Source organism: Salvelinus fontinalis, chromosome 37 (genome assembly GCF_029448725.1).
Source record: "Salvelinus fontinalis isolate EN_2023a chromosome 37, ASM2944872v1, whole genome shotgun sequence".
In the NCBI taxonomy this organism is placed as follows: domain Eukaryota; kingdom Metazoa; phylum Chordata; class Actinopteri; order Salmoniformes; family Salmonidae; genus Salvelinus; species Salvelinus fontinalis.
The window spans coordinates 18,396,993-18,417,473 of record NC_074701.1 but is presented as its reverse complement, the minus strand read 5'-3'; the positions used below and the strand labels follow the sequence as shown (position 1 = coordinate 18,417,473).

Genomic DNA, 20,481 nt, shown 5'->3' with positions numbered 1-20,481 from the left:
ATATTCAAGAGGACAATGAGTGAAGCCTCCACTTGAGAGTAGAGGTCAGCCATCTTGACATACACACTTGACACACGCCAACTTACACACACACACCACTGGCAACAGGACCAGAGGGGCCGGTGGAGTCTGATTTAGTATAGGTACAAGCAGAACCCCAGCAGGATAGAAAAATGCAGATAGGATGAAATACGAGGGAAACCAAGACGGATCACAAGTTGAATACAGACCGGTCAGAGGGGCTAAACAAAATAAAATAACAGCCCCCTCTGCATTCTCTCAGCCTTCATTCCATCTGGAAAGTCTGCATGTTTCTGAGTGTGTCTGTGTGTGTGACATTCAGCAAACACCCTCCTTCACCTTTGTCCCTTGACATTGTTGGGTAGGGTTCAGCCCAAACCAGGGTCTCCAACACCCACCACAGGACCCCTTGTGCTTGTGGAGGCCCTTTCCACTTGCCATACTTTTTAGTGTGTGTGTGTGTGTATGTGTATGTGTATGTGTATGTGTATGTGTGTGTGTGTGTGTGTGTGTGTGTGTGTGAACCCACTACGCCATGGGCCTCTAATAGGCACTTCATCATGGGGGGAGTGACACGGTTTGGGCCCAGGGTGAGAGTTAAACAGCTGGGCGCTGTCTGCCTCACCTCTGCTCTCCAGTGCTGTGTGGCTCTACTGACTGGATATTTGATTGTTCTAGCAGGGAGAGACGGGGCTGAGATGATGACAGAGTCAGATGGATTAGATAGACAGCAGAAGATAGCTTAGCCCCTGAAGTGTCAGCAGGTGACTGGCCCACATGCTTGGCTTGGAGAACGTCCCTGGACAGGAGTGTCAGATCATCGCGTGATGCTGCTGGATCATAAAACCACCATGTCCATGACAGAGCTGCCTGCTTTCTCTAATCTTCAAATCAATCTACTGGGCTCAGATGCTTCATCCATGTGGACAGGTTAAAGGGTTCATGGTAAAAAAAATAGCTCAGGTCAGGGTAATACAGGGCAATAGTTATTCAATCAGCACTGCATTCTAAGTAATAACCTCCATGCTGTACATCTCAGCAGCAAAAATCAATATCGTTCATAAAAAAAAAAGAAATCTGCACTTCGCGTGCTGCAGTTCGGGGCCCATTCAAAATGAGTATGGATTCAAGGATGAAGCCTAGACTGTACAGCACACTCCACTGGCTTCCAGTCGAAGCTTCCATCATCTTCAAGAACCTGGTGCTTGCCTACCGAGCAGCAAGGGGTTACTGCCCCTCCTTACCTTCAGGCTATTGTCAAACACTACATCTCAGAGCACTCCGTTCCACCAACGTTGGTCTCTTGCTCTCCCTCCCCTACGGGAGGGCAGCTCCCGCACAACCCAGTCAAAGCTCTCCTCTGTCCTGGCATCCCAATGGTGGAACAAGCTTCACCCTAAAGTCAGGACAGGAGAATCGCTGCCCATCTTCCAAAAACATTTAAAGAGCATCTTAAATACCTCGCCGCCATTGGACTCGGGAGCAGTGGCAACGCTTCACCATCTCGACGGACGAATCTGGGTTTGGCGGATGCCAGGTGAACGCTACCTGTCAGTATGACAATGCCCCCGTGCACAAAGCAAGGTCCATACAGAAATGGTTTGTCGAAATCGGCGAGGAAGAACTTGACTGGCCTGCACAGAGCCCTGACCTCAACCCCATCGAACACTTTTGTGATGAATTGGAACGCCGACTGCAAGCCAGGCCTCACTAATGCTAGTGGCTGAATGGGGATTCAATTGCAATGTTCCAACATCTAGTGGAAAGCCTTCCCAGGAGAGTGGAGGCTGTTATAGCAGCAAAGGGGGGAACAACTCCTTATTAATGCCCATGATTTTGGAATGAGATGTTCGATAAGCAGGTGTCCACACACTTTTGGTCATGTACTGTATCTTAAGATGAACTCACTAATTGTAAACTGCTCTGGATAAGAGTGTCTGCAAAATTACTAAAATCTCAAATGTACAGTATAGCGATAGAATGCCTACCCGGATCACATATCTGTGTAACCATACTATGTAGCTTCACAATTCATCTAATTTAGAACAGAGAACTTGAGAGCAAATCTGTGGCGAGAGGAGTCTCCTCAGATCATGAAGCCTGGGGTTGAGGTGCATTGCAGTGGTGAGCAGAGTGGATATGGAGGATCAGGTAGGGGTAAGTGTGTGTGTGTGAGACCGAGAGAGTCAGTGGGTCTGGGGTCTGATTCATGCAGAGCTGACAGGCGTGCACAGTGCAACTTGTTTCCACTCTCTCGGGGTCCTTTGGGTACGTGGCTCTTTCCTGCACGGACAGCCGCTCCACGGGCGTGCAGGCCAATCACCTAGCATCCTGTCGTCACTAGAGCCCGACCGATAAATAGGTTGACTGATATCAGCAGATACTAGCCTCGCACAGAAATATTTGTTATTATATCCAGTACACAGAATAAACAAATATGTTTGCTCATTTGCAGTAATTTTTTGATTTGTTCAACAAGCTGCTCATTGAACATCATTCAGACCGTAAGTCACGACGTGAGAGAGTAGGCATGGCGGTTTGACGCCGAGTAGCTTGCCACAGCCAGCGAAATTCAATAAGTAAATAATAAAGTACACTTCACCAAGCCAGCAGCCCTGTACTAAATCACATGCTTACTTAACATTAGCTGGCTAGCCAGCAATGTAGTTAGGCTTTGTCTTGCCAGTAAGGTAGTTAGCCTAGCTAGCAAGCAAACTGTTTCTTATGTGCCGACACTGGACTGGCGCCAAAGTGAACTCATCCTCCATAAAAAAATAACACCGTTACTGTCTGGGCCTATTATGTTAGTGGGCTTATTTGTTTTTCCCCCAAAATACACAATCTGCAAAAAGAAAGAGCGTTGGTGTAGATCTATGATTCAGACCATGTGTTTGCATTCATGAGAAAACATTTTCGTAATTAACAGCTAGCGTGTATTTGCCGGAACAATCTTTCATTGCGGGGTTGCCATAAAGTGTTTCTTTACATGACATTTAATTGTTGTAAAGCACTGTAGGCAATCTACTCAATACAAATGCTGATGCTGACATCTAGTAGTGACATTAAACTGCATGTTACTGCATAGTTTGAACTTGAACAGCGCAGTTGCAGATTTACTTTGAGACAGTTTCATTCATTCAGTCCTTGTTTATTAGTGTTCTTGTAGCGCTTCAGCACAAAACCTAATGCATTCTTCTAGAAAAATAATGAAGTTGTACCTAACATGGAAAACTGAACAAGTGTTTTGTATTTAGAGGATATGATTACTTTTTGGTGGTCATCACATAACCACAAATAAAATAATGTAATTTTACATATTTAGTTAAGAAATCATAATTTAGGGTATCTGTTAATCTTCGGAGAACAATGTGTAAAAAAATAAATAATACATTCCACCTCTAAAAAATTAAATAAATGTAAAAAATTGACCGCAGGGATGGAAATTACAGTCAATTTTGCTGCCAACAAAACTGACCGTCATTAACCGGTCAACAAACAGTAAAAAAAATAAAATAATTTGAAACAGTAAAATGACGTGACCAACTGAAAATACTATCAGAAGTCTGTATATAATGACGAGATGCTTATGTTTCCGCCCTAACAACGGGAGTCGTCCCAAGGCGAGAAGGCAGGCGACAAGCTTAGGCCCTGAATAAGCCCATAGTAAAGCATTGTACAGATTTTGCCGAGTGAAACATCTCGCTTCTTCCTGATACCATGCATGCATACAAGGACCAGACATTTTTCATTAAAAACTTAATGGAAACATGCAACAATAGCGAGCCTATCGTCTTACAGTCAAAGACCGTAGCCTATTATTAAACATTTAACTCCAGTCATTTTCAAACATTTGCCAAAATGCAATTTGCGGAAAACACAGTCCTAAACAGCGCACCTCATGCGAGCAGTTCCATATGTGACAGATGAAAATCTCCATCAGAAACTAGAGGGGGAATATAATAACAGCTACAATAATAGGTTGCTAATATGACTAGGATTGTCACTTTGGCCTATGGACAATGAAAGATAGTTGATATGAAAACCAATGGAACAATGGCATGAGGAAGTCTTTATAAAATAATTGCCTCCACGTTCCTACGGATGGATTTTCGCATGGCTACTTTGAAGCCAGGTAAACCATGCCTCATGATTTGAAGTAAAGTAAAACGTTCAGGTTTCAAACAATTATATCGCTTCAATCTCCCATTACAAAGTGGTGGGTGACACGCTGATAGTCAACCGTAGGCAGGCTATAGCCTACGCATCCGAGTGGCGAATGGGAGGCGTGCTTTACAAGTTGAGATTGGGGGGAAAATAGCTCCTTTTTAATCGTGGCAACCAACGTTTGTAACAAGATTGCATTTAGAATGTTCATTTCTTGCTCAGTGACTAGGCTTACAAAAGCAGATTTCACTCCAGTAACCTACAGGCTTCATGAGGAGCACCTCTCGCGCTGTCTGACAGGTGGTAGGCCATTCTGCTCCTCAAACTAGGCTCTGTACACACTGGCCAATTTAATTCCACCAAATGATGCAAATTAACCTATAGACCGATAAGCATAAACGGTCAAATGTATTTTCGGCAGCTAACCGATTAACATCACTGACTTTTGCCTAACTAAAAATCGGTAAGAGACCCAAAAATGCTATATCGTTGGGCTCTAATCGTCACCCTTCATTCAGTGACATCATAGCACTGTACCCATGTTCAGTGAGCCACAAAACGGAGGGAATCGCAACATATCCCAGTTCTGTACTGCACACCCCATCCATGGGATATGCATAAATCAGTAAAATGGTAGAAACCGAAGGGTAGTACTAATGCTAACTGGACCATTCTCAGTGCTGTGAGTCTGAGGGCAAGGTCATTATCCAATGAAGGGAAAGTAATGTGGTTGCTGGTAACATGCCATAAAAGAATATTAAAAACTTTCAAAACAAAACAGAGGTATCTAGGGATCTGACTTGAGTGGCTTGAGGAATGGGTCTCCTGAAAATAGCCCAAAAAACCTGTCATCCCTCTCCGCCAAGCCAAAGGCAAGCTCGGCATGGACACTGGCTACGCCTGACCTGACAAATGAGGCCGAACAGCCGTTCTAGAATGCAATAAACCTACCCCCCACCGACTTCTCACTGAGGAAAGACAGAGAATGGGAATTCTCCCTGCAGTCACTTTCGTCCTGATTTTCCAAGGCCTCCATCACTACAGAATATCACATCAGTTATTGAGGGGTGGAGATCCCCCTCTGCTGTTGACAGTGAGTATCACACTGGATTTGCCGCCCAAAGTGAGAGAGGGTGAAGGTGAAAGGTGTAGAGTGCTTACCTTGGGCAGGCTGGCCAGTGGGGTGGGGGAGAGGGTCAGCTCACTGTCTGGCTCAGGGGCTGGGATGTCTTCCTTACGCTTGACATCCAGGATCAGCTGGGCAAGGAAGTTCTGCTGGAAACGAGTCCGTTTGCCCAGAGCACCTGCATGAAGCGAAGACCTCATCCAATTACCATGTTACACATACACTTCCCTGACCAAAACTGTAGGCCTTCTAAAACAGTCAAGCTGTTACTGTATGTTGAGACCGGTCCAAGCCTACTGTACCTACCTATCATGTTCATATCTAGGCCAGAGAGTTCCTTGGCCCGTTGAAAGTGCTCCTTGGCTGGGTTGTACTCATAGTAGGTCAGAGACGTGTAGCCACATTCCAGGTGGAACTGGATGGACAGGTTCCGGAGGGTTCCCTCAGAGAACAGAGACTCACACTTCATTACTGCAAAGAAGATGAGGTAAAAGGATGAGAAGATGACCTATTTCAGTTAAACGTAGAATCATTTGCATAGATTTAATAAGCTATTATCAGTTAAGAGTGAAAATAAATGAATACAAATAAGTTTTTCACATCTTTCAAGTTCTCAAAACCTACCACCCCACATCGTATTTTAGCACCAAAAGACGGCACATCTCATCTACTCCTAAAACTCTATTGAAGAACATCCAGAGGTCAATAAGAGCTCAGTGCACCTGCAGACCATTACCATGAGGCCATTGGTCGGCAACACAGAGCGAGAGAGACCTTGAGGAGACACATTAAAAGAGACAAATGGACAGCGGAGGAGAGAAAAGGTGTTTTGGCTTCGTCCTATCAGTTTAGTCTCGTTCAAGGCCGTGCGCGGTGTGGAAATTATCCCTGGCTCCTAATGTGTATAATTCATGACGCCACGTACCCTCGCGTTCCCCCATTCAACATTTATGAGGCAGCCCGGGCCCATGCCAGAGAGATTTACTCTGCGCCTTGTGTGTCACCTTCACTGCAGCTATTTCACACCGGGAAATGAGCTTCCTGGGCTGTTGTGACATGTGCAACGGGAGGGGGCACTTTTGTAAGGATAAAATAACACCACAACAGCCGTGTTGGGTTAGAGCTGCTACACCTTGACGGACGGTAGTTAAGACGATGACAAAGGAACAGAGGGGGATGAAAGAAAAGGTGTAAGTCCTTACCCAATTTCAAATTTGGATAGAAGAAAACGAACAGTGTGAAAAGGTGTCGTGACCAATCCCTCTGCATTGCTAGGTTGCCAGGGAGCATGGGATCTGCTCTGAAACAAACATCCTTGACAGAGCACAATATTTGGATCAGGTAATACTGTACCTCCCCACCCATTTCACTCAAAACATTATCCATTTCATATCTACTGATAACGACCCTTTCTGCATGACATCGCAAGCAACCACATACCATTAGCACGGGCCAACACAGGACAAGAGCATATACCTTTACGGGTTTACTGCTAATCCTTTTATTAGGTGTCTGTTATTTGGGCATTGTTAGAACAAAACACTGACTGATTTATTAATTCTCAGGAAATGTTATTGTAGGGTGAAAGAGGCCAAAAAGAGACCACAATAACAGTCAGTGTTGAAATAATGTACATTATTGTATCCGATCCTCAGTGTCAACTCAAAACCAACAGCAAAGCGTATGAGAGAAAGAAAACAGATTGTAAAAATCCCCTTTCCAATCTGCATGCCTTTCACACCTCAGAGCTCACAGAGCAGTAAAAGGGATTGTGTGGTCTTTCACTGGCTGCACCTCTGGAATTTGGATTGGCTGTTTGTTTCATAGCCTCTAGAGCCACGCCACCCTTCATACTCACCCGACACACACACAACCCCCCACAACAACAAAAAAGTGAACTCACGTTTAAAGCAGAGGTCAACTATAATTAAGCAGAACAATCTTAAACTGTGGTCTACTACTACTGACCTAGTGGCAGGTCTAAACAATAGGATAAACCAATGGGCAAACAAGTGGACTTAATGAGCTCAAACCACCCTGAAACGAAGGGAAGGTGAAACAGAAAATGGTGTTTCAAGGGGCCCTACCCCTTCCGTCTCAGTCCCACTATTTCTTAAATTTGATATGCTGCCCTTCAGTCCCTTGACCTTTTGGCCCTGATGGAGACATAGATTACCCCAGAGAACACTGCTACTCCAGCTGCTCTTTCCTCATCTGACTACGTTTCCTCTCATAGTCAAAGAGCATCAGGCCGTCGCGGTGGTGGCACAGGGCTACTCATTTCTCCTAACTGGAGATTCTCTCACTTGTCCATCTGCTCATTGAATTCCATGCCGTCAATGTCACTTGTACGCTCAAGCTTAATATTGTTGTCATCTATCGCCCACCAGGTGCCCTTGGAGAGTTACTCAATAAGCTTGACTCCTTGATACACTTGACTCATATCTCATACGTTGGTCCACCACCTCATGCTCAACCTCGACAACACGAAGCTGCTCTTCCTCTCGTGGAAGGCCTACCCGCTAAAAAACCTCTCCGTCACAGTTGACAACTCCACAATGTCGCCCTCCAAGTGTGCAAAGAATCTTGGCGTGACCCTGGACAACACCCTGTTGTTCTCTGCAAACATCAAAGCAGTGACTCGATCCTGCAGGTTCATGCTCTACAACATCCGTAGAGCATGACCCTACCTCACACAGGAAGCGGCAAAGGTCCTAAACCAGGCACTCGCCATGTCCCATCTGGACTACTGCAACTAGCTGTTGGCTGGACTCCCCGCTTGTGCCATCCTGCAGCCCGCCTGGTTTCAACCTTCCCATGTTCTCCCATGTCACCCCGTTCCTCCGCACACTCCTGACTTCCAGTCGAAGCACGCATCCACTACAAGATCATGGTGCTTACCTACGGAGCAACAATGTGAACTGCCCCTCCCTTCAGGCTATGCTCAAACCCTACACCCCAACCCGAGGACTCCGTTCTGCTACCTCTGGTCTCTTGGCCCTCGCACCCCTACGGGAGGGCAGCTCACGCTCAGCCCAGTTCAAGCGCTTCTCAGTCCTGGCACCACACTGGTGGAAACAGCTTTCCCCTGAAGCTAGGAGAGCAGAGTCCCTGCCCAAAAAGCCCTACCTCTTCAAAGAGTATCTTAAATAATCCCCCTCAACTAGACCCCCGAGAGAGAAGAAAAAAAAGAAAAAAAATCACTTACCAACAGAATTTATCCCCCCCCTTCCTAGCTTTGACTTTGCTGATAACTACTTTGAGGAAAAGTGTACTTACTATGCCTGTGATATGTGGTTGTCTCACCTACACTACATGACCAAAAGTGTGTGGACACCTGCTCATTTAACATCTCATTCCAAAACCATGGGCATTAATATGGAGATGGTCCCCCATTTGCTGCTATCAGCCTTCACTCTTCTGGGAAGGTTTTCCACGAGATGTTGGAACATTGAAGCGGGGACTTGCTTCCATTCAGCCACAAGAGCATATGTGAGGTCAGGCTCAAGGTCGGCGTTCCAATTCATCCCAAAGGTGTTCGATGGGGTTGAGGTTCTTCCACACAGAGTTATTCAAACCATTTATGTATGGTGCACATGGCCATTGTGCACGTGGGCATTGCTGAAATAGGAAAGGTCCTTCCCCAAACTGTTGCCACAAAGCTGGAAGCACAGAATCATCTAGAATGTCATTGTATGCTGTAGCGTTAAGATTCCCCTTCACTGGAACTGAGGGGCCTAGCCCGAACCATGAACAGCCCCAGATTATTATTCCTCCTGCACCAAACTTCAAAGTTGGCACTGCATTCGGGCAGGTAGCGTAGACCTGGCATCCGCCAAACCCTGAATCGTCCGTCGGACTGCCAGATGAAGGCCTTGCGCATGGTGATCTTAGGCTTTTTGGCAAGCTGCTCGGCCATGGAAACCCATTTCATGAACCTCCCGACGAACAGTTCTTGTGCGGATGTTGCTTCTAGAGGCAGTTTGGAACTCGGTAGTGAGTGTTGCAACCGAGGACATATGATTTTTACGCGCTACACGCTTCAGCACTCGGCGGTCCCATTCTGTGAGCTTGTGTGGCCTACCACTTCGCGGCTGAGCCATTGTTGCTCCTAGACTTTTCCACTTCACAATAACAGCACTTACAGTTGACCGGGCAGCTCTAGCTGGGCAGGAATTTGACGTACTGACTTGTTGGAAAGGTGCCATCCTATGACGGTGCCACGTTGAAAGTCACTGAGCTCTTCAGTACGGGTCATTCTACTGCCAATGTTTATCTATGGCGATTACATGGCTGTGTGGTCGATTTTATACACCTGTCTGCAACGGGTGTGGCTGAAATATCCATATCCACTCATTTGAAGAGGTGTCCACATAGCTACACTATATATATACACAATGGTATTTCAAGATGAATGCACTAACTAAGTCCCTCTGGATAAGAGCGTCTGCTAAATGACTGAAATGTCAAGTGTAGTAAGAGAGGAAAACTCTGTTGTGCACCCTGGCTAAACCAATTAATCAACGACATACTCCTTTATACATAAACAATAGATAATATGTCATGTGTTTCACCAGTGATTTGTTGCCCACCACTGCGGTGAAAGTGAGTGTGAAGGACAGAACAGTCAATATACCCACCACAGAGGGCAAAAGGGAATAGCACAACCAAGCCAAGTGATTTCTTCACAGTTCACACAACCACAACATTGGGGGCTTTGGGCACTCAATCTGTCAACAGCGGTAGGTGCAAAGCGCAGGAGAACCAGCACCTGTGTTTGTGTCACATGTTTTAGGTGTCAGGTCTTTTAGTCATGCTCAATCAACCATCACTTGGGAGAATACAGAGGACCTGGATTTTTATAAGATGCACTATGACCATTAGCAAACGTCTCAGTGAACAATTTTTTATAAAAATGTATGGTGAAAAGCCAAAATTCTTCCATGTTACTATAATTCACAATATGGCGGTACATAATTCCATTTGTGAGAGCAAATATTGTGATAGATTGCTTTCAGAATCTGACATCCCCTTATGTGAAAACCTCAGCAGAGCTGCTCACAGGCAAACATAACATTTCCCTAACATTAAAGCAATGTGTTTGGCAGCAGGACTGGCATCAGCAACTCCCTCCTGGGTGCAGTGGCCCAGCAGCAGTGACAGGTTGGCCGCGGCGCCTGGCGACCTCTCAAACTGGAGCAGATTTCAACCCTAGCTGTGTTGATGCATAGATCTGGCTGGACACTGAAGGAGTCAGCGCAGCAGGTTTTTTCACACAGCCCCGGCCACTGTGTTCATCTGCTGTTTTCCTTCTTTCCTTGATTGTCCCGGAACATTGAGCGCATATAGACAAGACGTTAGGACGGTGTCTTGTGTCAGACATGGAAAACAGACTTCTATGACGGTCAAACTGACAGGATGTATCACACTGCCTGCGTATCCCAATACTCTGCTACTCACTACAAGAGCCAATGCTATATTCAGTGCCCGTGCCTCTTCTCATCCACCATTCTCATAACTCCATGCGGGAGAGGTGGGGGTTTGCTGCAGTGTGCCAACCTAAAAATGCTCGTACCATTCTCCTCAATACCCCTGCCCTAGGCTCTCTGGGGCTACCTCCCATTGCTGAGGAAATTAGGGCTTTCGCTGCACTGCTCACAATAGCCATTGAGGGGGCGGGCTGCCTGGCACCAGTACCAATGTTTAGATGCCCCACTCCCACCAGCATGCCCTGGTGCCTCAGCCCACACAGAGCCCTCGGTGGAGGCTGTGGCAGGGCTGATCCATCTTGCTGGCGTCTCTCCTAGGTTCTGATTAGATCAGAGCCAGACTGGAGTTCCACAGGCAGGCTGACTGACTTCATCCTTCAGGTGGGGGAGAGAGCGACTTCAACGCAGCTGATGTTTCCCTCCTCCGCCTACCCAATTACCTCACTCCCTCCCTTCCATGTCCCTGTCAGTATGAGTCATACAGCGGCGGTCAGGCTTCTCAGTAGTCAAACAGGAGTTTTCATGCAAATGCAGATCCTAATACAGAGGGAAACACAGAGGTCATATATGGATACTGTAGATACAGGTATAATCCTCAACCCAAACCAGCTCTGTAGAATGCGGCCACCAACTGGCTTGGATTTACAGCGATGTAGCTACCAAGGTTGAAAGGTAATAATGGATCATGCTGATATAACCATGCAGTGTATATCTGCATGTGCCTCACTGCCTGTGATTCAGAGGTGTGACATCTCAGAGTTCCATCTGTAGCAGGGATTGAATATGTTCCATTTGTCGCTCCATTTGCATTCCTCAACTTGTTTGTCTACCCCCTCTTCATTTCTACTCTTCCCGCCATCTTTCCCTATCTCCGCCCAGTTAAAGTGTTGAGCGGGAGGACAGATGCCATGGCTCCTCTTCCAGGACTAAGGATGGGGCTTGTCGCCGCCTCTCCCAAGAGCAGGCCAACTAGGTAAACCACTTTCCCAGATGCCCCCTTAAAGCTAGACGAATGTCTCTCCTTGTTGCCCCAGGTGGAAAACCCAGCACCTCCAACCACACTTAACAATTCACACAGAGGCCCTCGGTCCCTGCAGCTAGATAAAATAACCTTCCCAGTTGAAAGAAATTGTCAGTCTAAGTCCTCAAAATAGGCAAGTTCCAAAACATAGGCTATAATGAAATAACCCTGTGCCCTTCAACATCATTGGTTATTAAGTTACATTTATGGAATACTATCATTTCAAAGGTCAAGTAGGCCTATTACTTAATTGATGTGAATAGACCAATGTGTACTATATCAGGATAAATGAAGAACAGGTGTGTTTTCTACATTGAACAAATTATCAGTTCGTCAATTTAATAAACATTTGACATTTTGGAAATAATATAGAGACCATTACTAAAGCCCCTAGGACTTAACTTCTTCCACGGGACGGTTGAGCTAACGTAGGCTAATGTGATTAGCTTGAGGTTGTAAGTAACAAGAAAACTTCCTAGGACCAAGACATATCTGATATTGGCAGAAATCTTAAATTCTTGTTATCTAACTGCACTGTCCAACTTAGTGGGTTTTACAGTGAAAGAATACCATACTATTGTGTGAGGAGAGAGCACAGTTTTGAACATAAAGTTATTAATAAACAAATTAGGCACATTTGGCCAGTCTTGATACAACATTTTGAAAAGAAATTCAATGATCCATTGAATCAGTTTAAAACTTGGCACGTACACTGCTGCCATCTAGTGGCCAAAATCTAAATTGCACCTGGGCTGGAATAAAACATTATGGCCTCTCTCTTGCATTTCAAAGACGGTACAAAAAAAATACAAAAGAACGGTTGGCTTTTTCTTTGTGTTATCTTTTACCAGTTCTATTGTGTTAAATACTCCTACATTCCTTTCACATTTCCACAAACTTCAGTGTTTCCTTTCAAATGGTACCAATAATATGCATATCGTTTTCAGTACTGAGCTACAGGCATATAGATTTGGGTATGTCATTAGGCGAAAATTGAAAAAAAGGGACGGGTCCTTAGGAGGTTTTAAAGGAAAGATTCACCCATTTTGCATATGATGCTAAACTCATCATACCGGCTGTATATCAGCCTGCTTGATCAGCAATAGCTCAGATACACATTACATTAGCCTGGGAATAGAACATCGCTCAGAGATGAACAAAAACGATATAACATTCAAAATATAACATTCAAAATAGGTCAATCTTTCCTTTAAGTGAACTCCTGAAAATAGATAAGTGGAGCACATTAACTTCACACTTACCCCTCACGTTCATGGGTGTAATCATTACTCATTCTGTTTTGCAATGAAAAATTAAGAGTTTATTGGACAGATTCAGGTAGGTCCCCCCATTTGCTGAACCTGTCCAATAGAAACACCAGTTTTCATTGCAAAACCGGAATGTTTTGCAACTGTTTGGAGTACTGATTACACCCATGGTATCAAGTCAAATGCTTTTGGTGCCCTTCCTGAGGTAACATCAATCAATAGATGACTAGCTCTCACAAAAGACGGGGACAATTGATTGGTTAGCTTGTGCAGTGTTCTCTGAAGTCAAGACTCCAAAAGGTCTATTCAGTAGAGTATATTTTAATCCTTTCTCAAAGAGCTCTCAATTCCTTCCCAAATCAGATTACTAATTCTGGGTTTAATAATTTTATGTTTGTATGGTTCCCTGCCTCTTGAACGATTAATAGACTACCTGTTCCTACACTGCAATTCAATGTGCAATTACAAACCCAATGTGCCAGACACAGCAGAGCGGGAGCCAGGGATAATCTAGCGGCAATTTCACCACCAACAGTCTGAAAACTCAGACACACTAAACAATCTTTGTTCAAGAGCCAATGAAGGCATCACATTGCAGAACTGTCTAAAAAGGAAAAACACCAGCAGCCTCCCTGTTACGGCCTTGGTTGGCAAATTTCCCAGTCAAACGGTTTCTTTCTGATTCCAAACTGAACTGGCTTCCAGTGGGGGAGAACAAAAAGGTTAGTGCTTTGTCGGCTGTCAGTTCGAGGAAGGGATGTCATCTTTAAGAGGGATATGAAGCGCAGAGAATGTGTCAATGCTGACATGAGCCCCGCTGCTTTGAAATGGTATTATATTTCTGTGGCCCAGCCAGCCACACTCCAAATCTCCCTAAAGTGATAAAGAGCAGTGAGAGATGGGGAGAGAATTAATAAATTGCTCATATTAGGGTTCTGGATCAAAAATGGAGCTAACGTGCTCTTTCTGTTGAAACAGTGCTTATTTCCCCCATGCTGATGAGGGAAATAACAGAATGGCAGAGTCCGTAGAAAAGTCAAATGTCTCAGCTCGGCATCAACGGTGGGTGCTCCCACAGCCTCAACCAATGAAAAACTCCAACATTATGGATGGAACTGACAGATCTCACCTCCGACTGTCTCCACCATGGACTTGCTGGCTGTCGACATGGCCTTCTAAAGCAGGCATGCTTCGCAAACCTGTCACGTTCTCTAGGATGTCTCAAGGTAAAGTCAGCCCTCAATATCATGATAATGATGCAGGTATTTGGTCATATCATAACTACATAATCTTTCAATAAAAATTGCTACTCAAGCAAAGCGTTACATGCATTGCATTATAACTAGGGCTGACCCCATTTAGTCAAATGGTCGATTGTTTGTCGTTAGGCTGTTGGTCGACCAAGATTTATTTCGTAGAGAAGAAGCAAAAATATATGCAGTACCAGTAAAAAGTTTGGACACCTACTCATTCAAGGGTTTCTCTTTATTTTTAACATTTTCTACATTGTAAATACTGAAAACATCAAAACCATGAAATAACACATACGGAATTATGTAGTAACCAAAAATGGGTAAAACATAAAAACAATTAATATTTTAGATTCTGCAAAGTAGCCACCCTTTGCCTTGACAGCTTTGTGCACTTTTGGCATTCTCTCAACCAGCCTCAACTGGAATGCTTTTCCAACAGTCTTGAAGGGGTTCCCACATATGCTGGGCACTTGTTAGCTGCTTTTCCTTCACTCTGTGGTCCAACTCATCCCGAAACCATCTCAATTGGGTTAAAGTCGGGTTATTGTGGAGGCCATGTCATCTGATGCAGCACTCCATCACTCTCCTTCTTGGTCAAATAGCCCTTACACAGCCTGGAGGTGTGTTGGGTCATTGTCCTGTTGAAAAACAAATGATATCCCATCTGGTTTGTGCTTAGTGGAACTGGCATATCGGTGCAGAATGCTGTGGTAGCCATGCTGGTTAAGTGTGCCTTGAATTCTAAATAAATCACAGACAGTGTCACTAGCAAGGCACCCCCACGCCATCACACCTCCTCCAAACTTCACGGTGGGAAACACATGCGGATATCATCCGTTCACCTACTCTGCGTCTCACAAAGACACGTCTGTCGGACCCAAAAATCTCAAATGTGGACTCATCAGATCAAAGGACAGATTTCCACCGGTCTAATGTCCATTGCTCGTGTTTCTTGGCCCAAGCAAGTCTCTTCTTATTATTGCTGTCCTTTGGCAGTTGTTTCTTCGCAGAAATTGAACTCTGAAGCATTTATTTGGGCTGCAATTTCTGAGGCTGGTAACTGTCATGAGCTTTTCCTCTGCAGCAGAGGTAACTCTCGGTCTTCCTTTCCTGTAGCAGTCCTCATGAAAGCCAGTTTCATCATAGCGCTTGATGGTTTTTGCGACTGCACTTGAAGAAACTTTCAAAGTTCTTGAAATGTTCCGGATTGACTGACCATGTCTTAAAGTAATGATAGACTGTCATTTCGCTTTGCTTATGTGTGCTGTTCCTGCCATAATATGGACTTGGTCTTTTATCAAATAGGGCTATCTTCTGTATACCAACCCTACCCTGTCACACCAACTCATTGGCATAAAGGAAAGAAATTCCACAAATTAACTTTCGACAAGGCACACGTGTAAATTTACATTTGTTAAAACACTTTTTCGGTTACTACATGATTCCAAGTGTTATTTCATAGTTATGTCGTCACTATTATTCTACAATGTATAAAATAGTAAAAATAAAAACCCTTGAATGAGTAGGTGTCCTAACTTTTTACTGATACTGTATATTATATCTATAATTTTTTTATGCACACAAGACAACTGTCTAAATCACGCCTGTCTCAGTGAACTAATCCATTGCGGAGGCCGCGGAGAAGGCACACCAGTAGTAAATTCACCATTCTAATCTACAATGTTAGTTTGGTTAGGGTCATTTCTGTTAATGTATTCAATATATTATTATGACAGTCTTTTACTGTTCTCATTGTCAGAGCGGCCACGATGTTTGAGGACCGAACAACCTATGCTACGTTTGTAAGGAATGCGTTCTGGTTTATTTCAATCCATTTGATTTGTCAATTCATGAATTGTTTCGTTTGTAGCGCTGCAGTCAAAGTTGAGTAAGCACCTGATTACGCATAGAAGTAGACCTAGGCTACCTGGCCTGCGCGCAAACGGCCTATAAATGTGCCAATTTGGAAAACTCATTGCATTTATGATTGTCTTAACTCACGACCACTAATAAGCTTCTCAACGATTTTTTCTTCACCTCAAGCAGCAAGCAAACAAAGTCTGTTATAACATCCATTGAGAATGACAATAGTTCCTCAACGTATCTCATTTGAAAAATCTTTCCAGCTCTCTTTTGATTACCACTCACAGGGAGAGTAATAATAGGCCTACCTGATTACTTATTATAATTTGTGCAAATAGTCTACAGCGGTGTCTGTCTGGAGCTCACAGGCGCAGGAAACTTAGGGCCCTCACTGGCGCAGAATTGGACCAGCGTCGTCCGGGTTAGAGGAGGGTTTGGCTGGGGTAGGCTGTCATAGTAAAAAACGATTTGTTCTTAACTGGCTTGCCTAGTTAAAGGTTCAATTTACATACAATACAAATAGTTGGTAATGACAAGAAGCTAATTTTAGATTTTTTATTCATCACATGATAATGATTGAGATATGAAGACTTTATAAATAATTTATATGAAACTGTTCCACAAAAATGTGCATACGAAAATCATACCTGGCATGCAGATTGGTAGAAATGGCACTCCAAATGGAAAAGGTTGCCGACCTATGGTGTAGCCTATTACGGTCAACTTCAGGAGCTTAACGGTAGAATTTAAGAAGGCCAGCAGCAAGGGTGAGGGTTGGAAAACATGTTTCTTTTCTGGTTATCTTGATCTCTGGCTCCCTCAAGTCACTTGTGTGGCTTAATTATTTTAATTAAAAAGTGAGCTTAAAGCATTAGACAAGCTCATTAACCTACGTACAACAATTGGAAAGTATTCAGACCACTTGACTTTTTCCACATTTTGTTACATTACAGCCTTATTTTAAAATGGATTAAATAGTTTTTCCCCCCATTCAAATTACACACAACAGCCCATAATGACAAAGAAAAACTGGTGTAGAAATTTTTGAAAATGTATTATAAATTTAAAAAAACTGAAATATCACATTTATATTCAGACCCTTTACTCAGTACTTTTCTGTAGCACCTTTGGTAGCCATTACAGCCTTGAGTCTCCTTGGGTATGACGCTACAAGCTTGGCACACCTGTGCTTGGGGAGTTTCTCCCATTCTTCTCTGCAAATCCTCTCAAGCGCTGTCAGGTTGGATGGGGAGCGTCGCTGCACCGATATTTTCAGGTCTCTCGAGAGATGTTTGATAGGGTTCAAGTCCGGGTTCTGGCTGGGCCGGCCATTCAGAGACTTGTCCCGAAATCACTCCTGTGTTGTTATGGCTGTGTGCTTAGGGTCGTTGTCCTGTTGGAAGGTGAATCTTCGCCCCAGTCTGAGGTCCTGAGCGCTCTGGAGCAGGTTTTCATTTAGAAGCTCTCTGTACTTTGCTCCGTTAAGCTTTCCCTCGATCCTGACTGGTCACCCAGTCCCTGCCACTGAAAAACATCCCCACAGCATGATGCTGTCATCACCATGCTTCACAGTAGGGATGGTGCCAGGTTTCCTACAGACGTGACGCTTGGCATTCAGGGCAAAGAGTTAAATCTAGGTTTCATCTGAGTCCTTTAGGTGCCTTTTGGCAAACTCCAACCTGGGCTGTCATGTGCCTTTTAGTGTGGAGTAGCCACTCTACCATAAAGGCCTGATTGGCGAAGTGCTGCGGAGATGATTGTCCTTCAGGAAGGTTCTTCCACCTCCACAGAGGAACTCTGGAGCTATCAGTGACCATCAGATTCCTGGTCATCTCCCTGACGAAGGCCCTTCTCCCCCGATTGCTCAGATCGGCTTGGCTGCCAGCTCTAGGAAGAGTCTTGATGGTTCTAAACTTATTCCAGTTAAGAATGATGGAGGCCACTGTATTCTTGGGGACCTTCAATGCTGCAGACATTTTTTGGTACCCTTGCCTAGATCTGTGCCTCGACACAATCCTGTCTCGGAGCTCTACGAACAGTTCCATCGAACTCATGGCTTGGTTTTTGCTCTGACATGCACTGTCAACTGTGGGACCTTATACAGGTGTGTGCCTTTCAAAATCATGGCCAATCAATTGAATTTGCCACAGGTGGACTCCAATCAAGTTTTAGAATGATTATCAATGGAAATAATTTAAAGTCTCATCACAAAAGGGTCTGAATACGTAGGTAAATAGTAGATCTGTTTGTTTTTTTATAAATGTGAAAAAATGTTTACAAACCTTAATTCGCTTTGTCATTATGGGGTATTGTGTGTAGATTGATGAGGACATTTGTGTTACTTAATCCATTTTAGAATAAGGCTGTAATGTAACAACTTGTGGAAAAAGTCAGGGGGTATGAATACACTGTATAGTTTATAGTATATAAACACATAGGGTTTGTCTATATACGGACAAATACACCTTTTAACATTTAGACTAAGATTTTTTTTGGGGGGGGGGGCATCCCTAATTATAGCACTGCGTCAATCTAACCCAGATTGCTCACGGTAACAGCTTGCTATACGTCATCTGAGTTTTATCTGAGGGGGATATTTTTAGGGGCTTCTTTGAACCATCACACTATTAATCAAGTTCTTAATGTACTCGTCTCCTGTCCTACACAACGGGTAGGCTATCTATTCTGGTAAGGCCTAATCAGGAGTCCTGTGTAGAAGTGGTCCAAAGATAATGGGAATAAAATGTGCTTACAGCTGAGTTTTCCTTAAGTGGACTCCTTTGACAGGCTGACTACACCGCTCGCACGTTGCAAAATAAATTTAGAAATCTGTTATTCAATTTTTGCACCCACAATGCTCGCGCCCGCCAACGAGTGTCTGCGTCACCAAGGTCTAAAATAGAAGTCAGTTCTATTTCTGACGCAGATCGCGTTGCAAGTCCTGCAGCACTGTTTATATCCCAGAACAAATTAGCTAGCAACAGCAAGCTAGCTAAATAGGACAAATTAGCTTGCAAGCTAACTATCTAAATTGCCATGCATGTTTAATGCTTTCGACCTGTCCCCAAATTAATATAATTGGCTCAGAGTTTGTATTGATATTTTAACCTGCGTGTTGTGATCGCGTTTGGTGTGGGGGGGGGACAAGATAAATGTACGCACGATGACGCAAGCACGCAGCCGGTTTGGGTTCCGTGTAAATCCTTTGAGGAAAATTAACCTGGCTGTCCTCACCCACCCAGCACAATAGCCGCAATGAAATAAGACTCCTATTCAGAGGAGCGACGCCCACTTCAAATTTGACAACAACAGAGACATTGTGAGCTCATCCCCTGCCACACTCTGCCCACACACATACACAAAGGTGATGGCCAAAGTGAGATAAATATACCTTTCACCTAGCATTTTAAATTAGCCTAGGTTAAGGCCATATGACACTGGATTGCAAATATGCACAAGTATATACACTGAGTATACCAAACAAAAGGAACACCTTAATATTTAGTTCCGGATTCACCTGGTCAGTCTGTCATGGAAAGAGCAGGTGTTCGTAATGTTTTGTATACTCTCTTGTATACTCTATATATTAAATACATTTGTTTTCAAGCAGTCAAGTGCAACACAAACATTCTGTGTGGAAATAATGTTGGCCCTTTTGGATACTATTAGTTGCCATGCACAAACATTAAAGTAGTTGGCTTATTCTTATCATTTCCTTTCGGCCTCGAGAAAAGTATTACATTTGCTCAATACTTCAATTCTAATGAAACACATTTCAACATGTGATTCATCCCCATTTCTTTCTAACCCACAAAAACGTTTGCTTCATGCCTTCTATGGTCAAAGTAATGGGTAGCATAGCCCCCCCATGGTGGTACAGTGATGCACATAAGTTCTTATAGGATCTTATATCATCGTCATTGAATTATGACAATCAAGGCAAACATCCAGAAGGTGCATAAACAAGTTTTGACCTCTGACCTTTCTTTATGCTGCTTTGGGCCAGGCTGAGGAGCTGAGGAGAGCGCTCCTCCAAGACCTGCTGGTGTAGGCTCACGTAGCGCAGGGTCCACCATGGCAGCAGCTGCACACACGCGGAACATAGAAAACAGAAACAGGTTAGTGAGTGTGGGAGAAGGTAAGCGGAACAAGAGGTAAATGAAAGAGCATGGGAGAGTGGGTGCGCTTTTGTACCAACGGCCCAAAACATAAAGGTCACACGTAACGAAATAACTATAGTAAATAATAGAAACTAAATAATACAAGTAAATAACTA

The 20,481-nt window shown here is 44.1% G+C and overlaps 1 protein-coding gene across 1 annotated transcript in view; it reads right to left on the bottom strand.

Moving 5' to 3' along the window:
• Positions 1-20,481, bottom strand: part of ttc27 (tetratricopeptide repeat domain 27) — a 122,131-nt gene that overhangs the window by 77,985 nt on the left and 23,665 nt on the right. The window contains exons 5-7 of the mRNA XM_055902268.1: positions 20,187-20,289; positions 5,618-5,782; positions 5,347-5,489 (exon numbers count right to left, since the gene is read on the bottom strand). Coding sequence (XP_055758243.1) covers positions 5,347-5,489; positions 5,618-5,782; positions 20,187-20,289 — 411 coding nt within the window. The remainder of the gene's footprint in view (positions 1-5,346; positions 5,490-5,617; positions 5,783-20,186; positions 20,290-20,481) is intronic.